This window comes from Anguilla anguilla, chromosome 6 (genome assembly GCF_013347855.1).
Source record: "Anguilla anguilla isolate fAngAng1 chromosome 6, fAngAng1.pri, whole genome shotgun sequence".
In the NCBI taxonomy this organism is placed as follows: domain Eukaryota; kingdom Metazoa; phylum Chordata; class Actinopteri; order Anguilliformes; family Anguillidae; genus Anguilla; species Anguilla anguilla.
In genome coordinates this window covers 44,368,732-44,396,013 of record NC_049206.1, presented here as the reverse complement: position 1 = coordinate 44,396,013, position 27,282 = coordinate 44,368,732, and the positions used below count along the sequence as shown (strand labels likewise).

General features: G+C 42.4%; 1 protein-coding gene across 4 annotated transcripts; it reads right to left on the bottom strand.

Annotated features, from left to right (window-relative positions):
* Positions 1-49: 49 nt before the first annotated feature.
* dpf3 (D4, zinc and double PHD fingers, family 3) lies at positions 50-27,257 on the bottom strand. Of its 4 annotated transcripts, none has more exons than XM_035422735.1 (12): positions 26,432-26,750; positions 19,105-19,265; positions 18,647-18,754; positions 17,232-17,365; positions 16,576-16,671; positions 15,852-15,924; positions 14,762-14,803; positions 11,084-11,218; positions 10,405-10,533; positions 3,361-3,473; positions 2,942-3,023; positions 50-2,721 (listed from the first exon to the last, which is right to left on the bottom strand). In XM_035422735.1, exons 1-12 carry the CDS (start codon positions 26,461-26,463, stop codon positions 2,654-2,656), a joined length of 1,173 nt encoding a protein of 390 aa, XP_035278626.1. In that variant the 5' UTR covers positions 26,464-26,750; the 3' UTR covers positions 50-2,653. The 4 variants fall into 4 exon arrangements, 2 of the variants coding, with proteins under 2 accessions (XP_035278626.1, XP_035278627.1); XR_004765782.1 differs by lacking the exon at positions 50-2,721 and adding an exon at positions 6,928-7,712 and having other exon boundaries at positions 3,000-3,023; positions 26,432-27,257; XM_035422736.1 differs by lacking the exon at positions 14,762-14,803 and having other exon boundaries at positions 26,432-26,738.
* Positions 27,258-27,282: the final 25 nt, after the last annotated feature.

Here is a 27,282-nt window from a genome sequence, read left to right as displayed (position 1 = left end):
TGTGGGCATTTTCATGTTGCTGTCAGAATTAAGAATGCAAAGACCATCATTTCATTTTTCCAGTAATGCTTTTTTTTAATTATTAATGCTGGTTAATCACCAGAAACATCAATTGGCTCAAATACAAAAAATAAATAAATAAAACCAAACCAAAACAAAAATCAACCTCTCGGACAAATGCATAAATTCCGTAACAGCTAATTCTAAAACCAGTAAAACCATTGCACCTATGATTTTTGCCAGTTACACAGAAACACCCTGTTATTATTTCTTTAAATTTGATTTCCATACTATACAGTACACGTGGCAAGTAAACAAATACTCCAGAGTTTGCAAATGAGCGTGGTGTTTTCTGAACAGTATTGATCTCTTAAAGTGAGTCCTGTTTTCTCAGTCAAGGAAGACCGCAGGCTTTGGATTGTGTGATTGTACGTCCACTCAATGGTTCACTGTCTGGGTGAAAAAGGCTGGAGCCAGACCTGGAAAGGAGAGCATAAAGCAAAAACCACAGATTCTGTGGTCTCTCACACGATCAGTTCTGCTTTGAAAGAGTCTGTTGAAGTCCGAACTTTGCAGGACAGGAACGACAAGAGTGGACCACAGAAGCACCCATTCTGTGTCTCATGATAAACAGTCCAGGAACCATGGTCATGCTTCTGAGAACTTGATTGGTTCTCAAGGGGCAGGACCAGAAAAACACAGCCTTATCTGAGGTAACAGGATGCTGGGGTCAAAGGTCATGACACAGGTCTGAGGAGTAGCAAGGAATCCAGAGTTTGGTACAGCGTTACAGTCTCAAGGAAGTCTCTGAAGGAGGCCTTTGGGCCTCTCTTCAAAGAGATTTTAATGTGAGGTTTCTCTCTTGTTCAAATAAAAGTTACATACAGATAGATGTCAGTGTGGTGTGTACAGAGAGAGCAGTCTACCAGACCTATCATATGAACACTTCTACATGCAAATTTCCTGTAGGGCCTCCAACTCTTTTAAAAATGTTAATTCAAATATAGAAACTGAAAACAGTGAAAAAGATTTACCTACATGATACAAAGGCCTAGGTCACAAATACAAAATGTCAGATCACTTTTAGGTTTTAAAATGGCTAGTAGTCAACCGGTAACTGATGCTGGCTAAGAGATCTAAACAACTAAAACTATACTAAACGGCTTCATTGTATCCCATGATTGTCAGAACACAGTAGTCATCATGTATTTCCAGTTAGTTACAATTTCTCACTCCAGCTTAGATTCTTAAGAATGGATTTCTTAAATAATCAAAAAGGAACAACCTCAATTACAAAGGAATATTGTTTTCTCTCTAATTGTACAATATTTTGAGGTTTTCGGTTATCCAAACCTCAGTTTACAAATCATTGATATAAACCGCTCAGAGCATCCCTTTAACTATGAATAAATACATCCTTTCTAATTTAAATACTAAATAACATCATATGTTGCATGTTGTAAAATGCCACCTAGAAACATAAAGAGACATAAGACATATATTTACAGGGACAGCCAGCATGGGCTTGGGTTTGGGAGATTATTATTATTATGTATGGACATTACGCTATAGATCATTTGGCCCGTAAACATTTTGGCATATGTTAAAAACAAGCCAAAAGGCTGAATATTAAAAATGGAATTGAAATGGGTCCATATGGACCATATACAGCTCAAGCAACAGTTTCTGTATTTTCAGCATTGCCGAAGAGAACAAAAGAAACATGCATCTCATGTTTTCTGTTCGTGAAATGCTTGGTCATTGTTTTTGCTCCACCTCTATGAGGTGGGCTCAAAATACTGAACATATATGTAACAACACAAGAACACTAGCCAAAATCACATTTTCAATATGTGGGACTGTTTGTTCCACTAATGGTCCAAAGCCAATGTTTTACAAGCTCTGTCTTGTCTGATATGCCACTCCAGACAAATGTACAGTAAACTCAACATAATACGATGAGCATGATAGCATCTATGCTATTATTGACAGAATAGAAGAATAGTGCTAAACAGGAAGGACAGACCACAGAAACCCTGTTCATGGTCAATTTGAGGTAAGCGTATGGTTTTTTTCTGGTTGGTGTACAAACAGTTTGAGGTCAATCTGTCCACACTGTGTGATCATTTCATGAGAATGTCCACATCACGTGGTCAGTTTGAGGTCAGTGCTATTGATGTCTTTTTATACAATTACGTTTCAAGAGCAATTAGGCTCTGTGTGTTACAGAGAGAAAAAATAACGTGTGTGTGTGTGTGTGCGTGCGCGTGTGTTGTGTGTGTTGTGTGTGCATGTTGGTAGTCCACATGCATGCACCAGTGTTCATATGTGAGTGCATTATTGCAATATTTTGGCTATGTATTGTTACTTGGCACAAACAACAGTGGATATGTAAACTATTTAAACTATTCCAAATTCCAATCAAAGAGCATTTACATTTTTAATCCTCTGCAGCATGTGTGCCAGGATCACTGAGTCAGTGGCAGTGTGATGTTTCAGTATCACTGTGTCAGTAGCAGTGTGATTTGTGTCAGTACTTACTATGTCAGTAGCAGTGTGATGTGTGTCAGTATTACTATGTCAGTAGCAGTGAGATGTGTATCAGTATCACTGCGTCAGTAGCAGTGAGATGTGTATCAGTGTACTGGTGGCACTAAGGCCCAATAAAGGCTGAGGCCTTGTCCTTTAGGAGGTCCAAGCACAGGTGACAGCTCCAACTCCCTGCGGGGGTGGGAAAGAGAGAGACGGAGTAGTTTTAATTTTCAGGCCAGTGTTTACATTTTCTAATCAGAACTTACTGTAATTTTACTGACAACATGAAGCCAAGATGTACTCCGATTCTCTTCATGACAGAATCCTTCTAGTTTATTCTATACATGAATCAGTTGGGAGTCGAGATAAGGACCGTGAAAGATGACCCACGTATTGGCACAACTCTTACCTTCAGGGGGCTGGGTCATAGGGGGCTTCAGGCAGTACATGTGGTAACCACGGTCACAGTCATCGCAGAACAAGAGCTGGTCCTGAGAGCAAGACACAGGGACACATATGATAGCACTACCCTATTACATTCACAGATTTTATTAACTTATAATTACACTTACATATAATATCATCACCGCAATATACACACCACAAGCCAAACGGAATAACAAAAATGCTATGAATGTCAAATTTTTACACAGATTTCGAGTACTGTTTTTGTTTTGTTTTTCGTTTGGATTGTATTTTCTTCCCCAAGCACTCCACACCATTGTTATACTCCACTAAAACAAGAAGTTCTGTAATATAAGGTCGACTCTCTTTCGGTTTCTCGTGTTTTGCTCTGTTGTTTGAGTAGTTCGGCACTCGTTTTCTTACGTCGTTCTCGGACGTGCCGCACAGACTGCAGGACTTGCACTCAATGCACTGCCAATGGTAGGTGCGCACGGCCTGCATCATGCTGTCCGAGAACTGCAGACAGGTAGGGTGGCCTGGAAAGAGAGGAGGAAGAGGAGGAGAAGAAGAGGAGGAAGGGAGGGTTAATAGCAGCAGCAGAGAATCTTGGGAAACCGTTAATTTTATCCCATAGCCAGGTTTAATTATTTGCCAAGAAACTGTGGAAAAACGTCCATCCACACTATATTAATGTGTTGTCGTCAATGGAACAAAAGGTGCGTACCACATATGTATTTTTGATATTAGATTAACGCGTGAATGCGGTTGTGTCATTAAATACCAGAACAGATGTTTTTTCCAATCAAATCATGACACTTTCAAAGACAAACACTACAACATATAGTAGTGTGGGACAGCTCAGGTCTGTACAGCATGTCATTTCAGGCAAATATGAGCTATTAAAATAAGAGCAATCTCAATAGGACCAATGAGAAGGCCAGTTCTGTCTCACACTCACACCTAAATGGATGGGAGATGAATGTGATTAATCAGGCTATCAGCATTTCTCTGGCACTGATGTGCCTTTGAAATCCGCAGACAGACCTGAACATTTCCCTTCCAGTGTTGAAGAGTGGCATGGCAGTGCCTTAAAATGTAGTTTTAGAGAAGAGTAATATTATTCTCTTCCATTTTTGGTAGAAATAGAACTACTTCAAACGGCTAGTCCAGTGGTAACCAACCATGTTCCTGGAGATCCACCATCCTGTAGGTTTTCCCTCCAACATAAGAAAGCACACTTCATTCAACAGCTAAAGATCTGCATTGAGCTGCTAATTAGTAGAGTCAGATGTGCCACATTAGGGTTAAAATGAAAACCCACAGGATGGTAGATCTCCAGGAACAGGGCTGGTTACCACTGAGCTAGACTAAAGAGGAGGGAAATGCTAGACCAATGGGGAGAGGCAACCACAGTCATTTCCAGCTGGATTTTATAACACAATCCAAAGAAGTGCAGCATGAAGGTGATCAGGTTGGATAACACAATCATAACTGGGTGAGTGTGAGCACAGGTAGAGTTAGACTAGAACAGAAGCTACACTCACTGGAACCATATGATCAACTCATCCCCAGTTGGTGGGAAACCACAGGAAACAAACATAAAATGAAACCTAGCAACACTTGTATCTAGTTCCTCAAAACACAGTCAGGTTCATTCCATCAGCACATTAAACCTCTCTTCAGGTTAAAAAACTCACTGGAATTGGAGAACATAGATGGTCAATGGGAAACATTGACAACAACAACTATGAACAGTCGCCAACATCCTTGCCATTTCTAGACTATTTGAGATGCTGCTGTTGCACAGGTTGGGGATGTGATTGATTGGCAGTCTCTGGCAGTTCCGTTCAGGTGTGGTCATGTCTGCAGTCACATTGGTGGTTGGTGAGCTTTTGGGACATCCTGAGCCGTTGCCTCCTCTGATGGAGGGGTAGAACGCGCTCCATCGTTTTTCTCAGCTTGGATTTGATTTGTTTGAATCTTCACAGGCTGGCTTGTGGGCACAGTCTAGCCTAGAGATGGAAGGCTTCCGTGTTTTCACCATCTTTCATTATCTGCGCCTGGTTTCTTCCTCCTTCTTTCACTGAAACATTCTCCGGCCCTAACCAAGCGTTTTTCAAAGTGGGTGCCATGAGATCCCTCCAGGAGTGCCTCTAAATTTTAAGTTATGTTAAAAATTTCTAAGTTATGATAACACTAATAAATCTGATTTCAATTCATAATGGAGTATTCGTAAGCTCAGCTGATTTGAATTCATAATTTGTACACTCATGTCTGAAGTCCTCCACGTGTTCAACCTCTGTCTGCGCAGACTGATCTTCCGTCAGGACATAAATATAGTACGTTTGGCCAAATACTCCGAAACAACCCATTTTAGCAAAACCAGGGACTTATGGTGGTTTAATAAATTTAAGATTTATTTCTACTTTAATTCAGATTTACAGGATTTGCCGCCAATTCATAATGTGACCAGTTTTATATCACTTAAAAACATGTGTATAAGACTGCATATACCATTTTTGGGTGTTGCGGAAATGGAAATTATTTACAGGGGTGTCTTGAGCCTGAAAGGTTTGGTAACCACAAGTCTAACCTTTAAAAGTATGTTACTTTATACACTTTGCTTCGCTCTCCCACCTCATTATTAACTGCAGCACTGTCAGTTAATGAACACAATTTGTAGTGTCCTTATCTCTGCTGAGGACAAGATCCATGCCAATTGCTCCAGGAAAAACAATTTCTGCAAGGCAAGTGGAATATAGGCATCTTCAATAACCTAAAAGAACAGTTTGGCCCTGAATCGCCTCATTAGAGTACAGTCTACCTGTGACATAAAAAGACTGTCAAAACTGCAACTTTTTTATTCATGGAGTTGCTTACTAAAGTCTCCAGACTAGCAAACAGAGTGCAAAATTCTGAAACTTAAAACTTTCACACTGAAAGTATTGCATTAAAATAGTTTAAAACTTAACATACTTCCATTATAATTATTGTAATAATTTCCACATCCCCTGCTCAGCTGCATGTTTCCATCCTGAAGACCTGACAATGTCTGTTCTGCACATGCTCAGTAGGAGCTCATCTATAACAGGTCTATGCTGCACATGCTTAGTAGGCGCTCATATACAATAGCTCTGTACTGCAAATGCTTAGGAGCAGTAAACAATTCACTAATACTGCATGTACTCAGTATGATCTCAGTGTACAATATGTCTGTGTTGCATATTGTCGGTATTGGTTCATGTGAAGCTGGGGTATTAACAGATATGTAATTCATCTAGATTCATCCAGTGACAGGATCTTGTTTTGCGGGAAACAAAGCTTGAACCGAGTTCCCTTTCAGCATGACTGCTTTTAACTGACAAGGCACAGACACTTGTTATTATGGAAATTAAATTGGGGGTTTCTTTGTGTGTTTTAAGTTCAGTAAGAATGAAGTGGCGCTCAATGGCACCAGTAAAAAAAAAACCCCATGCATTCAAGAAATTGTGCGAAATAATAAAGCATTCAAGCAAAAATGTATTTATTTCTAGCCAGTAAAGCACATGGAATGCAAATGAATTCCCCTCCAAATTAGATCCCCCCTAAAGTTATTAATGGGGTAGTCAAATATTAAGGCTAATAATTATTTTCCGATTTGCATCGCTGCCTACCATCCATAACCTGCACTCTGGGTGACTATTAGTCCACCTGTCGGCTATATCTCGGACCAGCAAATTCTCTAACCGTAGGTGGGCAATTCTAATTGCAGGAATATTTTTCTATCAGGCGCTGATAGTGAAAATACTGGCCTGTAAAAGAGAGAATATAAGGAGGCAATGTCCTTCAATATGTGCATATGAGCTTATTAGTGAAGAGTACTCAGGATATTAAAAGTAACGGTACGTCGCTATGCACAAGGCTGTAGACTACAGCACCCACAATGTTTTTTTCTGCATTGTGAAATTCGGGAGATGTTATGTTTACAAGGAAATGCCGACTAGCTCTTACCTCGCTGCTAACTGTCATCCTTCGACTCCGGAGGGTATGTGCGCCCTGACGCTCTTCCCTCTCCTGATCCTCATTGGCTCTGAGTGTCCATGGCGATGACGCTGACAAGTCTCATTACTTCTTCACACTGTGTCTGAATCCAGAAGTCTGAGCATCTCCATTGAGAGGTTTAGTTTTATTTAGAGTTTAGTGTGGGTTTACTAAAATGTTTTATTCATTGTTCTTTTTAAAGTCCAGTATTTATTATGCTCTAAATTCTGCATTTCAGGTGGAATGATCCATTTGCTTCATGTACTTGTACATCCACATGCTGACACTGTTGTTTTTTGTTTTTGTTGTTGTATTTCCCCCTCTGAGGAAAACTCGTAAAAAAAACTCGAAAAAAATCGTACATAAAAATAGGCTTATGCAAAAACTCATTAAGTAGAAGACACTCATTTTCTCATATTAAAAACAATATTTCTTTGGCATATAGAGGTATACTAGTATATCTAAATAAAACTTATTTCTCACTTCTAGAACTTCTTTTGAAGTTAATTGTGCTTTTCCAAAAAGAAACATCCGGAACAAAAATAAGAAGCCAAATAGTTTTAGGGAAGCTTCCGGTTCTCTGTCTCTTTCCTTCGTTCATCTGCACTCGGGAGACCCCACGCTGCCATCGGACCAGAGCTCGTCCAGCTCGTCCTCGTCGAAGCCATGAAACGTGGACGCTTCGCTTTCAGACGTGGCCCCAAACAATTCCTCCAAGCCCATCTTCCTCTCAGCTTGCCCTCCAGTTACTCCGGCTGGCATGTACAGCATGACGAATATATCAACACACAGAAACAATGACACAGCAGTCACTTAGGCCCCCCCCCCCCAGCTCTCACCTGACCTGTCTCTGAGTGCCGCTAGCAGGAAGCATGTGACAGTTTAAAACCAAGGGGCAGGAAGAGGTCATGTGACAACAGTCTGCTGAACTAAAGTAAATATAGGAGATTGGGTAGCTAACCTACTTCAGACAAAGACCTCCTACCTTTATTGCAATATATCAAGCCATTGCCTAACTGAAGTCTGATACAGAGTGAAATGAACCAACCTTTTCTAAGACTAAACAAATGCAAAGGCGTAAAAAGTGGCAAATGATGAATGATACTTGGTGTTAAATATAGGGAATAATTTTTTGTCAGAAGACAAGACATACATCTGATTGGCAAAATGTAATCTATTCAAAACTGCCTTTCCCCGACCTCCAAACTAGAGGTCTACATCGGGCTAGAAACAAGGCCCGAGCTGACTATGCCCGACATCTTTACGGCCCGACCCAAACTAGCCAGAGCTCGAGCAAGCACCGGCCAAATTCTAAGCCAACAGAGCCTGATCACTGAAACAAGTCGAACGACTGGCAACAATGGCAAAAAGCAAAGCCTCTAGTTTTTGTAGTGTACCACAAACTACAAACTACTGTGCAGAACAAGATATTGAGAATAATGGAGCACACACAAACAGTGAACCCAAAAGTGTGGAAATAGTTTTGGCTTAAACAAAAAACAATAATGCCATGGTTTTAAATAATAGAAATTGATTTCAATATTTGGCTCCAAATATTAGATATAAAAATGGCAAACTGATTCATGTAGTATCAAACTCAAGAAGGAAAAAACATGCACAATGGGCTAAGCTGAATGTAGGATACAACTAAAAGGCAAACCCACTGAAGAAGAATTCTGAAACATCACGCATCAACCTGTCTTCTAGTTCCCCTCGCCTACATTCCCTCAGTGTTGTCATTGAGGCAGTGCAGTCAAGGCCACAGGAACATTGTGACAACGTGATGGGTCCATAGAAATCCATGGCAGGGCACCAGCGAAATCACACTTGCTACACCTTGAAAGCATGTCAGTGCAACAAAGGGACAATCCCGCTACAGCTCTATGGTGTGAAAACTGGTGACATTCTGGAAGTTTCCAACAATATTGTGGATGTTGTTTTCCCACAGGTTCACTTGCAGCTCAGTTTCCAAAGGGACTTGGCAGAGGGCAACAGCAGGTAATGTTATGTTTAGGTGTTATGAGCAAGAGCTGATGCAACCACTTAGACCACTTAGTTCTTAACAGCAGCTTAAAAGCATTCTCCTACTGACAAAGACACAGTTCTGGAGAGTGCGCCCCAGCGAAACCACTTAAAATTGTAAGAATTATTCATTACAAACAACATTATTATTACGCAGATATTTTTTGGCTTAGTAGAAACACAGGTATTAACATCAGACTGCTTACCACCGTTGAAATAGCCCCTTTTATGTAGCATTTTGTGTTGACTGTACAAAGTGCCACTCTGTCGAAGGCAAAGTAGTGCTGATATATTAAAACCCTTCTGAATATTTATCAAAAGGAATGAACTGATTTTTTTCTAAGCGGTGTTGACCTGACCTGAGTGCTTAATTACTGACGTTACAGTCAAATATTGAAATAACTGCACATTATTATTTTACCGAGTAACCTTGGCATGACTATGGTCAGGTGGAATATAAACATAAAGATAAGAAACAGGCAAGCTGAAAGCTGCCTTGATTTTACTGTACAGTCCACTCATACACATTACAGTACTTCGCAAATTTATTTTCAGACTGTATGTTCCTGAATGTAATGCTATCAGAATAAATAAACAAACAAACAAATGAAATAAATAAAATAAAACACTATATATGCAGCACTGTAATATTTTCATTTGAATAATTCCATTTTTTTTTTCTTTATGACATAAAATTTTCTCTGGTGTTCCCTTGTATGTGACCAAATGCATTAGAACTTTCACAATCCAAGATAGAAACCTGGCTTTCGTAGCATCCACCATGACGCATGGGAGACAGGAAGCATTGCTGTGGATCTGAGCAAGTGAAGAGCTAATGCGCACAAATTCAGCCTGTGCATTCAGGTCCTGACTGACGTAAAGCACTCATCTCTTAATGAGCCAAAAATACGGTATAAACAAACTCAGAGAAGCAAAACACTCAACTGATATTACCTTCATATTTCCTTGATATTACTACCAGCCATCTAGCTTGACGTTAATACTCCATTCAGTGCAGTAAAACTCTGAGGATCTCCAAGGTAACTGATTCATGGTGCTATAGGCAAGAACACCTCATCTGCAGTTCTCCTCAATTATTAATGTACCTCTAATGTGGTTTAGCATGCAAATCTGTGGCATGGACATGTCTACAGCGAGTCACAGTGCTAAGGGGGTGGAACCCCTTGCTTGATTGACAGCACTCCACCACTGGCAGGAGGCATTGCTAGCAATGAATGCAGCCTCAATCAGCATGGCCATTTTGGCCACGAGTTAGCGTTACATACTGTCCTTCTGGTGAGAGTATGCATCGTGGCGTCCGGCCTAGCGCACAGCCGGTAAGCGAGGCTCGCAGGACGGAGGCAGGCGGAAGCAGGGGACGCTGGGAACGGAGAGAGGAGAGGGAAACGCGCAGGCTCCACTCACCGGAGCGCCCGCAGTCCGAGCAGGAAACCAGCTCCTCCGCCTGGCCGGTCTTCCTGTTGGAGTCCGAGTCCCCCAGGCAGAAGTCACAGTAGTCGTTGGGAATGACGGTCCCGTCGGGGCCTTTGTGAGCTGGGGGAGGAGCACAGACAACTGCGGTAACCGTGGGGATCGTCAGCAAGCCAACCTGTGCTAGTGCAAGGGACGCATAAAAGGTTCATAAAAGATTACATGGAGCTCATTAGTTTATTAGAAAGGTTTCATTAAGTTCATTAATCTAGAGAATAATCCTTTGGGCCTTTTAAGTTAGGAATTTCTATTAGCAACTGCTTGTGTGCATATAACAGTGTACAAGAGAGCAGTTTTTCTGATTAATAAGATCTGAGTGCAGTATAATGCCCTCTGCTGGACAAAGAAGAAAATCTGCCAGCAAACCTCCACCACGCATTTGTGAAGGTGTGTCTAACTCAGCTGAACATTACTGCCAAAGGTCACTTTGTCATGTATTTTTTACTTTCTCTTATAACAAATGACATTTGGTTATTTTTCATTGTGAGTAATGTTATCACATTGGAAATAGAAGGATCTCTTTATTCGGGAAGAGTCTATCTCTACTCCTCTCTACAGACTCCCCTTCTGTGCACACACGCGTCACAGGTTACCATGGAGACAGAGAGCTCACGTTTGTGGTTGTCGGGGTGGTAAGGGGGCGAGGCCGGCTCAGGATCCCTCTCGTCCTCGCCCTCCTCCTCGGCCAGGTGGGTGTGGGCGTAGTGGTAGCTCAGGCCCGGGCGGTTCTTGTAGCGCTTCCCACAGACTGTGGAGGGAAGAAACCCATCAGAATCGAAACAGCACCCCTCTCTGGAGCAGCCTGTCTGTGCCCATATACCCAGTTAGGGTAGTGGTGGTGAGTGTTCCAGCCTGTATCGTAATCATCCAGTTTAGCTGGGGGCAATGTCGGCCAGTGGAAGAGCTTCTTCATGCTGATAATTAAGTCATTCGTTGATAATGTTTTGGCAAAATAAAGTCTGCCATCACACTGTGAGTATAGCACACCCTTTCTGTTTCAGTCATAGCCAGATGCATATATATTATCAGATCACCAGAGTTGGTTGGCTCTGCACAATTTTAGATTTGTAATTAAAGAATTTAAAGTGGTTAAAGTGCACATTCTCGGCTTTTATTAAACGGTATTTTTATACACTTTTGTTTCATCTTGTATAAATTACAGTACTTTCTATACATAGCCCCCTCATCCCATTTCAGCACACCATAATCTTTGGGACAAATGGCTTCATAGGTGTATCTGATAAGTCAAGAATGTTCAATTTATTCCTTTGAGAATGAATCAGACAATTTGTCTAAGAGTGTCCCATCTTGATTCTAGGCTTTGCCTTGCCTGGAGTCTGTTATTGCCATTTTTTAACATGAGGAACAGAGCTGTGCCAATGAAAGTCAAGAAAGCCATTATGAGGCTGAGAAACAAGAGAAAAAAACAGTCATAGCTATAGGCCAAACCCTAGGCTTACCAAAATCAACTGTTTGAACATTATTAAGAAGAAAGGGAGCACCAGTGAGTTCAGTAATTGCTAAGGGCCTGGTAGGTCAAGAAAGAGCTCAAAATTTGATGACCAAAGAATTCTCACCATTATAAAGAAAAACCCCCAAACACCTGTCCAAAATATCAGAAACACTCAGGAGGTGGGCATGCATGTGTCAATGAATACTGTATGCAGAAGACTTCATGAACAGAACTACCATGGATATACTGCCAGATGCAACCCACAAGCCACAAAAATAGGATGGCCAGGTTACAGATTGCCAAGAAGTACCTAAAAGAGCCTGCAGAGATCTGGAAAAAGGCCTTGTGTATAGACGAAACCATGGTTGACTTGTATCAGAGTGATGGCAATAGAATCAAGAAGAAATGTCTTTGTCCCAAACATTATGGAGTTCACTATACCTTGTACAGGAAGAGAAGAAACATCATTGCCAACCTCACTTTCATCAGAGTAAAACAGGCTGAATCGATTGCCTTTGGTGAGGCATTCTAATATTAATTGTTTTATTGTATTGTTGTAAAGCAGTTTGAACCTGTGGCCTGAAACACTGTCAACAAATAAAGTTTATTATTATTTATTAGATTATTATTCTGGGAGCATACATTCAGATATTCCGACATTGCCTTGAGGAGTTTCTGAATCAACTCTGAATCACTCTTACACTAAGTTATAATGAAGCCTAAAATGCACCATTCAGATTAGCATGGCAAGGTTATCAGTAATGTTACTAAATTCTTATCACAGTTATATAATAATGCTGTTTGCAGAAATAAGACTGTATTCATTCAAAGCAGTAAGTCAGTTGAACTTCCGTTTATGCAGCCAGTCTCCCAAGAAGGAGGAATGTGTTTAATCTGGCAAGCTACATCTGAAGAACATTTACCACATACAAGCCAATTTAATGGAGGTGGTGTGACCTCACCTTGAGAAAGCTGCAAATAGTCATTGGACTGAATAAATGGCTTTAAACTGTTTTTCAGATAAGTGAATAAAACTCAGAAAAATTCTGTGTGCCATTGTAATTCCATCTGCAAACTTCAGAAGGAACTTCCTTCTTGACTGTAAATCTCAACACAGGGCTTCCTGAACATTGTCCTGGGGACCACATGTAAATCTACTTCCTTTTTTTTAGATCAGTGGTGTCCAAACCTATTCAAAAAGGGCTGCTGTGGGTGCAGGTTTTAGGTTTAGCCCAGGACTAAGACACGTGATTTTACTTAACAAGGTCTTGACTGAAGCCCATGATTAGTTAATTAGTTGAATAAATTGTTGTAGAGCTGCAATTCGGTAGAGGGTTCGGCACGGCGGTGCAGTGAGTAGTACTGTCCCCTCACAGCAAGAAGGTCCTGGGTTTGAATCCTAGCCTGGGCCTTTGTGTGTGGAGCTTGCATGCCCTCCCTGTGTCCAGGTACTCCGATTTCCTCCCACAGTCTAAAGACATGCAGGTAGGCTAATCAGAGATCGAAATTGCCCATGCGAGTAGGATTGTGTGTGTGCCCTATGATAGATTGGCAGCCAGGGTATATTCCTGCCTCTTGCCCAATGGACGCTGGGATAAGCTCCAGCACCCCAAGATAAGCGGGTATAGATAATGGATGGATGGAAAACCAGCATACACAGGGACCCCCAGAACCAAGTTTTGGAAGCCACCTGTGATACACATCTATCTAATTCACTACCACAACAAACAATAACAAAAGTAACTTTGGCTACAGTTCTATGTTTCTAAGAGGACAAGGTTTTAAAAATGAGCAGTCTAGAGTTTCTGACACATTGGAAGAAAAAGAACAGGGATATTAATATTCCTACATAAAGTAAACATGAACTACAGTGGCACAAACTGTACTGTACAGTAGTACAGTACAGTTTTTATAGGCTATAATGCCTATAAAAATGTTGTAGCAGGGGGCTGTAATATATTGCTATTTCCAAGAATATTTTACGTGCTCATTATGCAGAAGAAAATCATGTGCTTAACCCAAATAGAACACTGTCGCCCTTGAGCAAACAGAGCAATTTTACTGTCTACCCTCAGCCTGACCTACTGTCTAACTGCACACAACTACCTCAGAGAAAAAAAGAGACTAGCTGATGGACCATAGAAATAATGCCAACAGGATGTTGCAACTGGAAGAAATATAGAATATCCCTAAGCCAATTCAAGTAAATATGAAATAATAATCAGGCCTGTGGTCACTGTACATTCAGTGTAACAAACTGTTAACGTTTTGGTTCATTAACAGGAGATGGCAATGATAAGTATGAACAGTGAAACCTTCACTATTTGAGGCAGTCTTCCAAGAAATATGAAACAATTTATATAAATAAAACAACTGTAATATTGCATAAAAATGAGATATATTCCATTTTAAGAAATGTTACAATTCTCAAAGTAACTAATCAGTGCCTATACTATCAGTATGATAAAGTACGACTGTTTGAATATTTCATATTTTTTGCACTTTCAGATGAGAACTCTGCTGCTGTGATCCAGATCTTTAACTCTTGGAAACATCAACAAGGACTTTAGACAATATCATATTTTCTAAAATGCAAAAGATTTAGTCAAGTTCAAACTGACATAGGGTTCAGAGGCATCAACAGGCAGAGCATTCTGTTAAAGCCACATGCATCTAATTCAAAAAGACTAACAAACAAGTACACTACTCTATAATAAAGGTCAAAACTACACTAGCACCAAGCATCTCTAAAAAGCCCCCGACTCCCTCAGACCCAGCTCCCATAGGCTTGTCATCAATCAGCTCAAAGCAAAGAAGGGAGACGACAAGTTGAGATACCTGGACCAGCAGTGTGTGAGTTATGCTTTTGTCTGTATCTGTCTGAAACAGAGAAGACACAAAGCAGAAAACAGCAAATTAAAGTGCATTTCACTGACAGTTTTTACCAGGTGACAGCACGATATGACACAGTCCGTGTGCTCTGGAAACAAAAACTAGGAACGGAGAGGACCGTTCTGGACTATGGTAACTGAGACCAAACGCGTCTCTTCACTTATCGGATGTGCCGCTCAAACGGATCAATGCTTAGGAAGGATCAGGTCGCAGTTGTTTCAAGACACAACATTCACAGACTTTCTATGGTTCAATTTAGAGCAGTGGGTTGAGCATGGTCAATTTGTTTTTATTTTTTAAGTTAACCATATATATATGGGGTGTTGTCAGGTGTAGTGGACAAAACAATATACACAATATAAGATAATGTGCTAAATGTAGTAAACGTAGTAAATGCTACAAGCAAATATGAATGGGTGCTAATTGTAACAATGTTTAAATGGAATTTTCCACGGACAGTAGTGAGAAAGAAGATAGCTGATTGGCAGTACCGTTCTACTGAAACAGCTTTTGTGTGGAGACTACATGTTGTGAACAGAGACAGTGGTCACGGCCCTTCCACCTTGGTGATGTGTGTTAAACTAACCTTGAGCTTACAGATAAAAACACATGGTGGACGTCGGGGGATTGGATAATGACCAGCAGGAGCTATTACCATGATTTGAGGATAGTAAAGATCTGCCCCTCAGAGACGGTAAGGATCTATTGATTGATTGACTCTTGGACGGTGAACTAACTCAGGTCCAGAGAGGTTCAGGGAGTCGATGGTGTATAGGTGGATTCAGGCTATTCTGGCTCGGGAAGAGTGGTTTCAGTAAAGAGTATCAGGGTCAGAGCAGAACATTTGGAAATATGAGCAGCAGGCTATATTCCTTTGGAGCTTTAGGACCATGTTACACTGAGTCTCCAGCCTGTGCTGTTAGCCAAAACTTTCTGTCCTGACAAGTGTCACACAGCTATTGTTGTGTAACACGTCATCCGTGAGTTAGCTGTGATAAACTGCGCGGACGCCGTTCGGGCCAGCTGTGGGGCTTACTGTCGCAGACGTAGGGCTTGTCCTGGTCATCGCTGGAAGCTGCCTCAGCCCTCCGTCGTCCTGACCCCCGGCCCTGTCGAGAGGAGCAGCGCGACTGTGAGGCCCCCACAGCAGAACAGCACAGTGAAACCGCACACTGCCTGTGCTCCTGCCCTGCTGTGTGTTCCCACGTGTTACTGGCAGTCTAGCTGTGTGTTACTGTAAGCCTAATGGACCATCCAGCTGTGTGTTACTGTCAGCCTACTGGTGCGTACAGCTGTGTGTCACTGTAAGTCTATTGGACCATGCAGCTGTGAGTTACTATGAGTCTAATGGTGGACTGTCAAGCTGTGTGTTACAGTGAGCCTATTGGACCGTGCAGCTGGGCATTACTGTGAGCCTACTGGACTGCCGAGCTGTGTGTTACGGTGAGCCTACTGCACTTCTCTACTTTGTGTTACTGTGAGCTTATTAGACTGCTCTACAATGTGTTGGGAACATTTTACTCCCTTGCTGGGTGTTACTGTGAGCCTCTGACTTCCCTGCTCTTTGTTAATGTGTGGTAGGCCTATCCTAAATATTTTTGATTATAAAACTGGATTTACAGGGTTGCAGGTTTCAGTTCCAGATGGGGCACAGAAGATGAACAGGCGCTCATCCACATTAGAACAAATTGATTAAATGTAAAGTCATGCTGAATGACAGGATACAGTAAGGATGCTTACTGAAATGTTAGCACACTCACCCTGCCCTTGGACCTGTGCTTCCTTTTGGGAACGTCCACTTCATAGTCGTCGTCATCAAGGAAACCGTCACCATTTTCATCAGCCTCTAACACCCTCTGTAGCATGTGATCAGGAGGAACAATGAAGAGAACCCTTACAGAGCACTGAAATCTATGCTTAACACTGCCCTGAATGCAGCACCGAACAGTACACCATACACGTGAATATGACTCTCACTACAGTTGTACAGGACTGAACACCATACTGATCACCACAGTAAAACCATCACTGAACACCATGCAGCAGAAAAACAAATACCCTGACATGACCCCTATAGCTCCTGCTATAGAAAGTGAGGCTTCTTGAATCCCAAAAGGAGTGGAACCATTGTGTTTGAAGCCACTTTTTTATTTGATTTATACGTGTCTCATGACACCATTATGAGATTCATTAAGCTTCGGTCTTGCATCAATAAATTTCAAAACACAATGTTATAAGATGTAAAAATTCCCTAAGAAGTGTGAAAAATAAACGCCACTGTCCTAACAGTGGTTGTGGTCTAGGGAAGGGTTGGGTTGAGTTGATTCTGGGTCAGTTCAGTGCTTCCTCACACAGTGGTTGTTATCAGGGTGAGGGATGGGTTTGCCTGATCCTGGGTCAGTTTCCAGGGTCTCACCTGGATCTCAAGCAAGCTCTCCTCCTCCTTAGCATTGCTATGTGCCTTCCTCTCCAGCCCATCTCCTCGCAGCAGCGCCTCCAGCGTAGTGCTCTCCGTGGGCGGAGCCTCCTTCTTCTGAGCTAACTCCGCCTCTGTGGATGTGACCACAAACGTGTCATTCTCAGCTGAGGTTGCCAGACCCCACCCCTCTTTAAAACAGTGGTTCCCAAACTGTGGGTCAGGGGCTTTGAGGTGGGTCACATGCAAAATACAAAGGTAAAAATACACCTTATACTATCATTTAAATGATGGTAAATGGTAAATGGACTGCATTTATATAGCGCTTTTATCCAAAGCGCTTTACAATTGATGCCTCTCATTCGCCAGAGCAGTTAGGAGTTAGGTGTCTTGCTCAAGGACACTTCGACATGCCCAGAGTGGGGTTTGAACCGGCAACCCTCCGACTGCCAGACAATCGGTCTTACCTCCTGAGCTATGTCGCCCCCATGATCTGTTATGATGTGCATGCAATGTAAGCCAAGTGTGCTGATCATGAAACGCAGCCACAGACAAGCTGAGGTAGGTAACCTGTATAAGGGAATCACTCCTATTTTCTGTATTTCCTGCTCAGGGTGTCTTAGCTTTCATTTCTAACCGGTTACAGAAAGTGTAATATAAAGGAAAGGTTTATTTTCCTTCAGATTTGGGGGTAAGTGATTTGCTGCATTATTGAGCTGAGCAGAATTGGGACCCTCCATTGTTTCTGCAGGTTGATGTTCAGCTGTCAGCGAGCAGACCGTTTCTGTCCCCGAGGGAGCGACCTGACTGGCGGTAAAGTGCTGCTCCTGCAAGCAGACCTCCATCCCCCCACCCACACCCTTCCCCCCACGTGGTCTGTCAGAGGAGACGACCACATTCGAAAACAAAGAGCATCCCACGGGAGAGATCCCGCCCGACACCTCCTGCTGCTCCCACATGAGACTCCATCATCCGAGCAGTGATTCCCAGTTTCAAACTGACAAATCCATGATTTGACTGCTTGGGGAAACAAACCTGTGTACCTCATATATAAATATGTAACAATTGAGAGATTAAAACTAGAAAATTCTATCAGTTACTACTGAGTCTGACAGAAAGCAATTCAATGAATGAGTAATAGGTGAGTGAGTGAGCAAGCAAGAGAGTAACTGAGAGAGTAACTGAGGAGAGGTTGAGTCAGTCAATGAGAACGCAAGTGATTGCGTAAGTGACAAATTGAGTGGTGGTACAAGGATAGGAGTGAAACAGCATATAACTGATAGTACATCAGTGTGCCAGTTTAATATATGCAGTTTGGGGAATTACTCCACGGAGATAAAGGTGGAATGTGGATGGAACAGGAGTAGGAACGAGGGAGGTTGGGGCTTGCAGGATGCCGTTGTTTCTCCTCGTACCGAGTCGGAGCTCACAGAGCCGCAGCTGGGGGTCCACGGGGGGGTGCATCCTCCTCTTCTTCCTCCAGCAGCGGGCGGGGTAAGTGTACATCTGTCCTGCCCCCACTCCTGCTCGGAGACACAGACAGGAAGCTGGTTTGCAACCTTCTGCCCCTCTACTGGCTCTCAGCCAAACCACCAGTCACATGCAGCTTCTAACTGCATCGCAACCGAAATTTACCACAGTGTCCTCCTATTCCCAAGACAAGATAAACACCTGAGACCTACAGATGAGCAGATCTGATATAGAATTACATTGCTTTCTAAACAGCATCTTTTTTCGTAATAGTACACTTCTATTTTCATCTGCTGTATTGCAGATCTATTGAAAGAACTGAGTTTATTATCAGTTAAATGAAAAAAGTCCTATAATTAAGACATGCTCATCCCACCACCCGCAGGTACTGCACTAAGCCCACCTGGCCCGCGGTGGCGCTGTTCCATCCAGATGTAGCAGTTGTTCTGCGCCACACCGGTCTGGGAGTCCAGAAAAGGCAGGCGGACGCTACGTTCGGCACAGAGCCTGGCATTGTAGCTGCGGCAGTGTTCGATGGCCTCCCTGTAGAACTGGTCGCCTAGCCTGCAGGTGCAGAACACAAGCAGTCATTAGCCTCCGCTTTGTTTTCTAAGTTTTCTACAACAAGGCATCATTTTGGATCCCCAATCAGACTGGTCAGTACAGGCATTCACCACCAACATAGGGTAGAGTGGGATGAAACAGAGTGGAAGAGGCAGGGCAAACAGGAGAAAATACTCCATCGGCTAACTTCCTGTTTGTTTGCCATAGACAGATGGGTGTTCCAGTGACTGAAAGCCTTAATGCAAAGATCCATAGGGTACAAAGTGCTCCTTCCTGGTGCTGTTGCCTCGGTGACTCCAGCATCCTGGTTGATTAATTTATGGCTTTTAATAACCCGCCTCCCATGGGTACAGGCCAGCAGGGCTGTTAGGCTTGACCTGCTAATGAAAGCAGGGGGGAAAGAGGACGCCACAAGACGGATCCCACGGGAACCAGGTTTGGGTCGATGCCAGAGGACATCCATTGAAGGACGAATCAAGCTGCCACACCAAAATCGAACAGGTCCCAGAACAGCAACTGACCCATGGAACTTGACCAGATGCAGCCTAGCTATTAGCTTGTAGGATTTGGGTAATATCTGCTATGTTTGGTGCAACGTTTATATGAAATGACCTGGTTGCTGGGATTTATTAAGTGAAGCAGGCTTTGAGGATACGAAGAGGATGCTGATTCACTGGATTGCCCTGGTCCAGCCCATAATGTTAATAAGATAAGTCAAGGGGCCCAGCTATCTAGTTTCTTGAGTTTGGAGGAAAACAGAAGTTGAAAGCATATAAGCCAGAATCAGCCTCGGAACACTCAGACTATGAGGGGCTAGTGGATGCTGCTACACGGCGAACAGGGGCGGGTTCATAATGACACCTCTGAAGTGAGCCTGTTCCTTTCTGAAGCCTCAAAACTCATTCATCCTCACTCTGCCCCAAGGACTGCAGAACCAGGCCTCCAGAATACTCTGTCTCGGGGACACAGATAGCATCTCACACCCGCGACCGCCCCCGTTCTGTTGTGACCTGCGACCCCTCGTCCAGAAGATTCACAGAAATGCTGAGAAGGCCGCTTCTGAGACGAAACGGGGGCACAAAGAACCCCACTGTTCAGAGGCACAGAGTCAGGGCGAACAGACGGAGAACACGGGCACAGACAGCGGAAGAAAGAGAGGACAATGAAGAGTTAAGCAATTATCGGGAGAAATAAGGTTAAGTGATTTGGTTAGCTTTTAACATCCGTTTGAACATTTGAAAAGATAATGTGAATCAAAGACATTGTTAGTCGTGTAGTTGTTAAATCGCATATCGTAATACAATGGTTTTCCTTAGTAACATGTTTCAGCATTATCATGTACACACACACACACACTCAAAGACAGAGGGAGTGAGCAGAGAGAGAGGAGGGACAACACAAGAGGAGCTTAATGTTAAAGTACATTTGGAGGAGTAAGAAATAGAAATAATAATCAGGTGCTGCAATCTCCATGGGTTTCCTTTGGGCAGCTTCCACCACTATCCAACAACCGCCTGTGTAATGTGCTAGAGGCTAGCATGACGCTAACATGGAGGTAGCGTGTTTCAGGGACTACAGATCACACAGGAGCATACATGACCTGTGGGATGTGCGTGACATGTGACAGGATGCAGTGAGCGCCATAGTCTTGTGACCGCTGAGAGAAACAAAGGCGGTCTTCAGCAAGCTGGCCTTGACAGGGGGTCTCTCCCTCCGGCACGCTCCCGTCAGCTGCGCTCTGTATGTCGCGTGTCACAGGTCACGTGTCCCTGGTTGTGCTGGTGATGGGTTATGTAAAGGAGAGCTGGCGTGTCCGCTAGCAGTTCCCACTCGGTTTGGTCAGAGGGAAAAACGAGCGTATATTAACAGCTTCTGAAGAGTGCCTAGTTTTATGGGGGTCACCCAGTCTCAGACTTGATCTGATTGCTCTCAGACACCATCATCCAATCAGCTGCTGATAGTCCTCAACCAGGGGAGACTACTAGCAGTTGAGATTAGAGTCCCACCCCATCACACACACTTGGGAAAAGCCGTGTAATTAAAGTAACCAGACACTCAACATGCCACAAAATGAATTCCCTTTCATGCCATTTAGTGTTATCTTTTCCAGAATTCTACAAAAAAAACATGGATTCAAGATATGAATTCTAGAAATAGCAATCACTTACTGTGATTTAGGTCAGATGCAACCAAAGATGTACTTCCTCTATTTGAATAATCATGGCTCGGAAAAAGGAACTGCATAAATGAAATTTAAATCTTGGTGGGCGCTCTGGCCATTAATTCCATGGGCTAGACCAGCTGGCATGCTCCTCTTGTTTAATTCATGAATGGGTGAATATTTTTGTGTTCATTCTAAAAAATGCAGCTGCCCTCACGGGGGAAAACATGAGTGACTGCATATAAAGCACAGAGCATTCTGGGAAAAGGGTGAGAAAAAAAAAACAACAAACACCGTCAACAGAATAGTACCAGCCATTTAATACAGGAATCACCTCAATCTCTGTCGGCATTAATCTCGTGCTTTAACTGATGTGTCAGAGCAGTCCTGCATTTGACCCACCTGCATATAATCAAAGTTGCTCAGGACGGCTAATGAGGGAGAGATTATTCAACAGAACAGTCACGGAGGGCTGCCGAGATTCAAGAGATTCGCAATATTCAATCCAGGACTAACTGATAAGAAAGACTATGCTCGTAGTCCAGGTAAAGCCCCCAAAGCCCCATTTCATGGCCTTACCCTCTATTCAGTAACAATGACACGGTTACTCTTCAGTTCTGATGCTAATCATTAGCGTAGAACCAATGAAACCGCCAAATCCCTCCATCACTCCAAAACCGTTCAGGGACTGCCTGCCTAATTAGTATTCATGGTACACTGAGAGTCGTTTTCATCTCAGTTCTGACAAGAAAGCAGAGTGCTTTGTCCCGTGATACACTATCTCTTTCTCTCTCTGTCAACCCTCCTTTTCTCTCTTACCCTCATCCTCTCCCTCCATGTTTTCGCACTCATTCGTTCTCACTCTATCCATCCTTCTTTCTCTACCCCTTCCTTTTATCTCCTCTTAGCTTTCTTAGATACCTTCTCTTTTTACTATCCCCATCCTCCTCTCAGACGACTCCTACCCCCTCTTTCTCCCCTCTCCATCCTCTCTCTGCTATCTACTACTTTAAGGGCAAATATCTCTCATAAAAAAAATCCTTGTAAACCAAAACATGGCTTTTCACTTGATTAACAGGAGGCTACATTTTAAAAGAAAACAGGAGGGCTATTTTATTTATTTATCTGATTTATATATATATATATATATATAATTTATCAGATTAAATGGAAAAACACCTGTGCCCAGGTTTTATAAATTAAGAATGCAGAAAAAATAACAATAGCACTCCTTTCCTGAACCCAAATGAAGACTGGGTCTGGGTGAGACAGAGTGGCACTCTGGAACAGTGCCGTTTCGCCCGAGAGATGGGGACGGGACGATGGGAGGGTCACAGAAAGCAAGGCAACAAAGCCAGGCCCTGTCATCTGTGTATGGTCTACAGAAAAGAGACCTGGTGCAGGAGATCTTTCCCCCTTGGCACAACTGAGGCCAGCATATAATGCACTGGCTCATTACACGCTCATTAATACAACTGACAATTAATTATTCAGGGCAGCCGCATCAAGAGAGAAAGTGAAACCAATATAATGGGTTGAGTGGGAGAGGCTTCCAGATTGTCTCTACCAACAGGAAGAACTACATATACATACTATATATCTGTATTATATACATAACTACATATGTACTACATATGTACTATATATATATCTGGAATTCAAGGTTATCTCAGCATTCCCAAAAGGGTAAATTATATACAGTATACCACAGCAGATGGATATGCCTTACAAACTAAGTTCCTGCAGGGCATGATGGGGTGGGACTGCAGTTCGTCAAAAAGACCGGTTCATTCTCTCCTTCCAGCAACAGCTCTTTCAAAATGCCCTGCTGACCCTCCTCTTCCAGCCTGAATAATATGAATGCTACAGGATTCCTGATAAGCTAAGTTAAGGGTTTTCACAGATTTTGTAACGATTTGTATTTATAATTCATTTGAACACACTAACATTTTGATCTCTGTCTTTGGGTGCAATACACTGTCTGAAACTGTTGTATAAATATCAAGAAAACATTCTTATAAGACCACAACATTTACAGGATCGGAAAATTTTTTATCTTAACGTTTAAGATTTTAAGCTTAATGTTCCTTAAATTAATTTTTTAAATGGCTTCCAGTGAGGCATTCTGACCAATTAAAACTCCTGAATCAGTCTCAACATTATCAGCCGCAGCTGCAGACTACAGCAGTACTACTCAGTGAGGTCACCGTGTTTGATGACTGGTTCTTTCTGTTTTCTGGGGGGTGTCCCACCGTCTCAGGGAAAAATAGACAAGCGAGGGGCAAAGCCAAAGTCCCCAGAGCTTTATAACTCGGATTGGGGGGCAGGGGGTTCAAGGGGGGGGGGGGGAGCCTATTGAAAGAGAGTTTAGCGGTCACATCCCCCAGAACCCTGCACGCTTCTCCTATAGAATTAGCTATGAATAAGGGGGGAGCGGGAGTGAGGGAGAGGGAGGATAAGAGTGAGGAAGATTGAAAGAGAGGCTGAAAGAGAGAAAGAGGGGGGGGGGGGGAGAAGGAGACTGGATTTAAATAGCGCGGGACATGATGTCCCATAGTGATGGGGGGGGGGGGGGGGGGGGTCATGCTTCCACAAGCACCATGTAGAATCCGCTCAACATATTGACCATCAGACCAATATATTGACCAAAAGAAAAAACCTCACAAGAAACTGGGAGGAAATGATCAATCTGATCACAGTGGCACAGTCAAGCAAGACACATAGTACATGCACAGGGCCATGCCTAAGAACTCATTATAGTCTCCTGACTGACAAACACAATCATGTCCCAGGACTGCAAGCACCAGCATTATGGCGCATCACTCAGTTTGGTTCTAATGGTGGAAAAAATGAAATTATACAGACAGATCCCGTACACGTACTCACGCACACAATGTGTCAGCTGTCAGACCAATCATACAGAACATTGTCATTTTTACTCCTAACAGCTACTTCCCTGTAAAAAAAAAAAAAAGATCCAGACAAGTTATTGCAGACTAGACTCAACGCTTTATTTTCTCTGATTATCTGATTGGTCCATGGGAACAAGCTACTTCCAGTTAGCATTGAATGAAACCATTTAACATCTTCAAATTTGTGCAATTAGCCTGAATTGCAACTCATTAATTGCAGCCAGTTAATGCTTTTGTCTGACAGATTTCGGGAGGCTGAGCATTTATCTCCTCAGCATCTGTTACCAGATTGAAAAGGGGTGAGACCTACAGTATAGTGAAATTTTTTGTGAATATTAACAGTGTGAGGGTTCAGTGACTATCAGAGCGCAGTTAAAGTCTCCCGCGATAACAAAGCGCATCCTCACATAACTGTACGCATGATTGCTACGATAGAAGGCATTTGAAACAAGAGCAGCGCCGGTGATATTTTAATGGGTGCAAACCTGAATACGCCAAGTTCATGAGGCATGGTGATTGGCTGCGTGGGGTCGTCCGTGTCACAGGCAGGGAGCAGATGGGGTTACCCTTGTTGCCCAGGGCTCCCCTTTCGTCAGCTCAGCTTCTGCCAGATGGGCCTGAGACCCCACTAATCTGAATCCCCCCCTTCCACCCCCCTCCCCATAATTGTCCTGAAAGGACAAAGACTGGACATGGTACTGTGCAGTGACATCACAATATCACAGCCATGCAAAATGGACACACCAGGATGTTCAGAGCTTGTTTTGCCGTAGGTTTGTACATGTCACTGTGACCTTATCATTTGGCTCAGGCACAAAATCACTATCAAACAATATGTGCAAACACAGTCACGGGCTCAGTAGAGAGTAATAGCTTGCTCTCATTTAGTTCAGCTTGTGATACATTTCACTGAGAGGAACAATGATTCTGTGATGTAAAAAAATATGTTAGCCAAACACCCCACATCAAGGAAGGAAGGATGTGGAGTGCTTACATCTCTTAACAGGTTTTACAGACACAGAAGAAAAGTTTTCCTATAGGTTCTAAGAGCTGTCACTGCACACACCACCAAAAAGGATGTGGAACCTCAGTGAGCAACAACCAAGTCTCTTCTACACAGACAAAAATAAAATGAGCCACAATTCTTGAAAATAGAATAAGTATTGAAACAACAAGCCAAAGTTATTCGTTTGCCTTCCACAAAATGCAACCCCACCTCCATATCATGCTACACTCTACGACAGACTACCTGTACACACCGCCCACCGACATCATCACATGGGATTTCCCAATCCACACGCAAGTAAAAACTGAACCACAGTTCTCGGATACTCTTCGTTTCAAAAGTAAGCAATGTTCGTCTTTGTGCAGGTTGCCCACTCAAACCACGTTGGTGTTACATTGTTGCAAATTAAGCGAATTATTATAGTAACATTCATTGAATTACGAAACACTGGGCTACTCTGATTCGATTCGCGATATTCCAACAGAAAAATCAAGCTTGCTGCGTTTCAGCTGCACTTGTGTGGATAAAACAAAACATGTCAGCATGAAACAAGAAAGACCTAAGAAAAGAAACCATGCATGTTTGTACTGTATTGTTCAATCAATCATTCGCATAAATCCTCACAAACCGGAACTTACTATAGTCTCGCTCTACAGACAAATGTATGACTTCAATAGAATTCAATAAATATCCTTCAGCGAATTTTACTTCAAGGAATACACTTAAAACATACACTCAGAAATGATGCAGTTATGTCCGTATTGAAACATGAATGCATATCGATATTTTAAAACAAAATATACAATACCATTAAATGCAGTAATTTGTCCTGGCATCCAGTGTTTCAAATTAGTTTTAAAAAATAGCACAAAAATATTAAATAAAGCATAACTTGATTCGTCGAATTGTCCTGTTATATGTAGAATAAAATTATGCAAATTAAATTTAAAAATTCAAAAAACTGGAAGCTATAACAACTATAATCCTATGTTGAATTCATTTAGATAAATTTACTTTGACAGTTCCGCATAAATGTAAACAATAAAGTTCATAAACATAATTGCAATAAATTTAGAGAATTACTTACGCTTTAAGTGGATTCTGAATGACAGTCGCCATTTTGCTACACTGTAACCCAATGTTACAAGTCTCGGAGTTGCGGGGACATCAACGAACGAAAACACCTAACCAATCAGGCTCTTGGTGTACTGCTCAAAAGCCAATACAATACCAGTACCCGGACGCAAGGCGTGGCCTGTGAGGGAAACTGTCAATGCCATTTAAAAGGACTCCTCTTGTGTATACCTACATTAGGGGAACTTCATGGCCACATTTCTTAAAGAGGCAGGAAGCATTTTTTCTTTGTAAATGTCTATCAAATCAGTATTATCCAAATCCACACGCAGATAGCGGCTGGCCAGTCGTTCCATTTAGATGGGGGAGGGGGTTTCACCATCCATTGTTTGCATGACTTACTTTGCAGCTATATTTCAGCCTAAAGCCCGCCAGTACTGCAAAGGGAAATTTTGTTCTCTATCATCATCATACCCTCTCTATCATGCTATCCCCTTACACTGAAGTATTACAGTTTCCTACTGCACATGTACAAAGAATTTAAGGTTTTAACATTATCATGGGGATTAAAACATCTAGCTAAAATCAATAGACAACCTATGTAATACAAAACATACTTTCCTGGTTCTAATTGTCTCTATGTCAACATAGAGATGTAGTAATAACAATGTTGCTCGATTAAGCAGTTAACCCAGTATGTAATTAAATATGAAAAATCTGAAATACTAGGCTATAGCTGTATAACATTTTGGAGAACTGGATACAATATAGCCAAATCGGTGTATGACAAAGGAGACAGCATGTACTCTAATTTGTTCATTTGTCCAAGAAACGTTAAAGGAAATGTATGCTAGTATATCCATC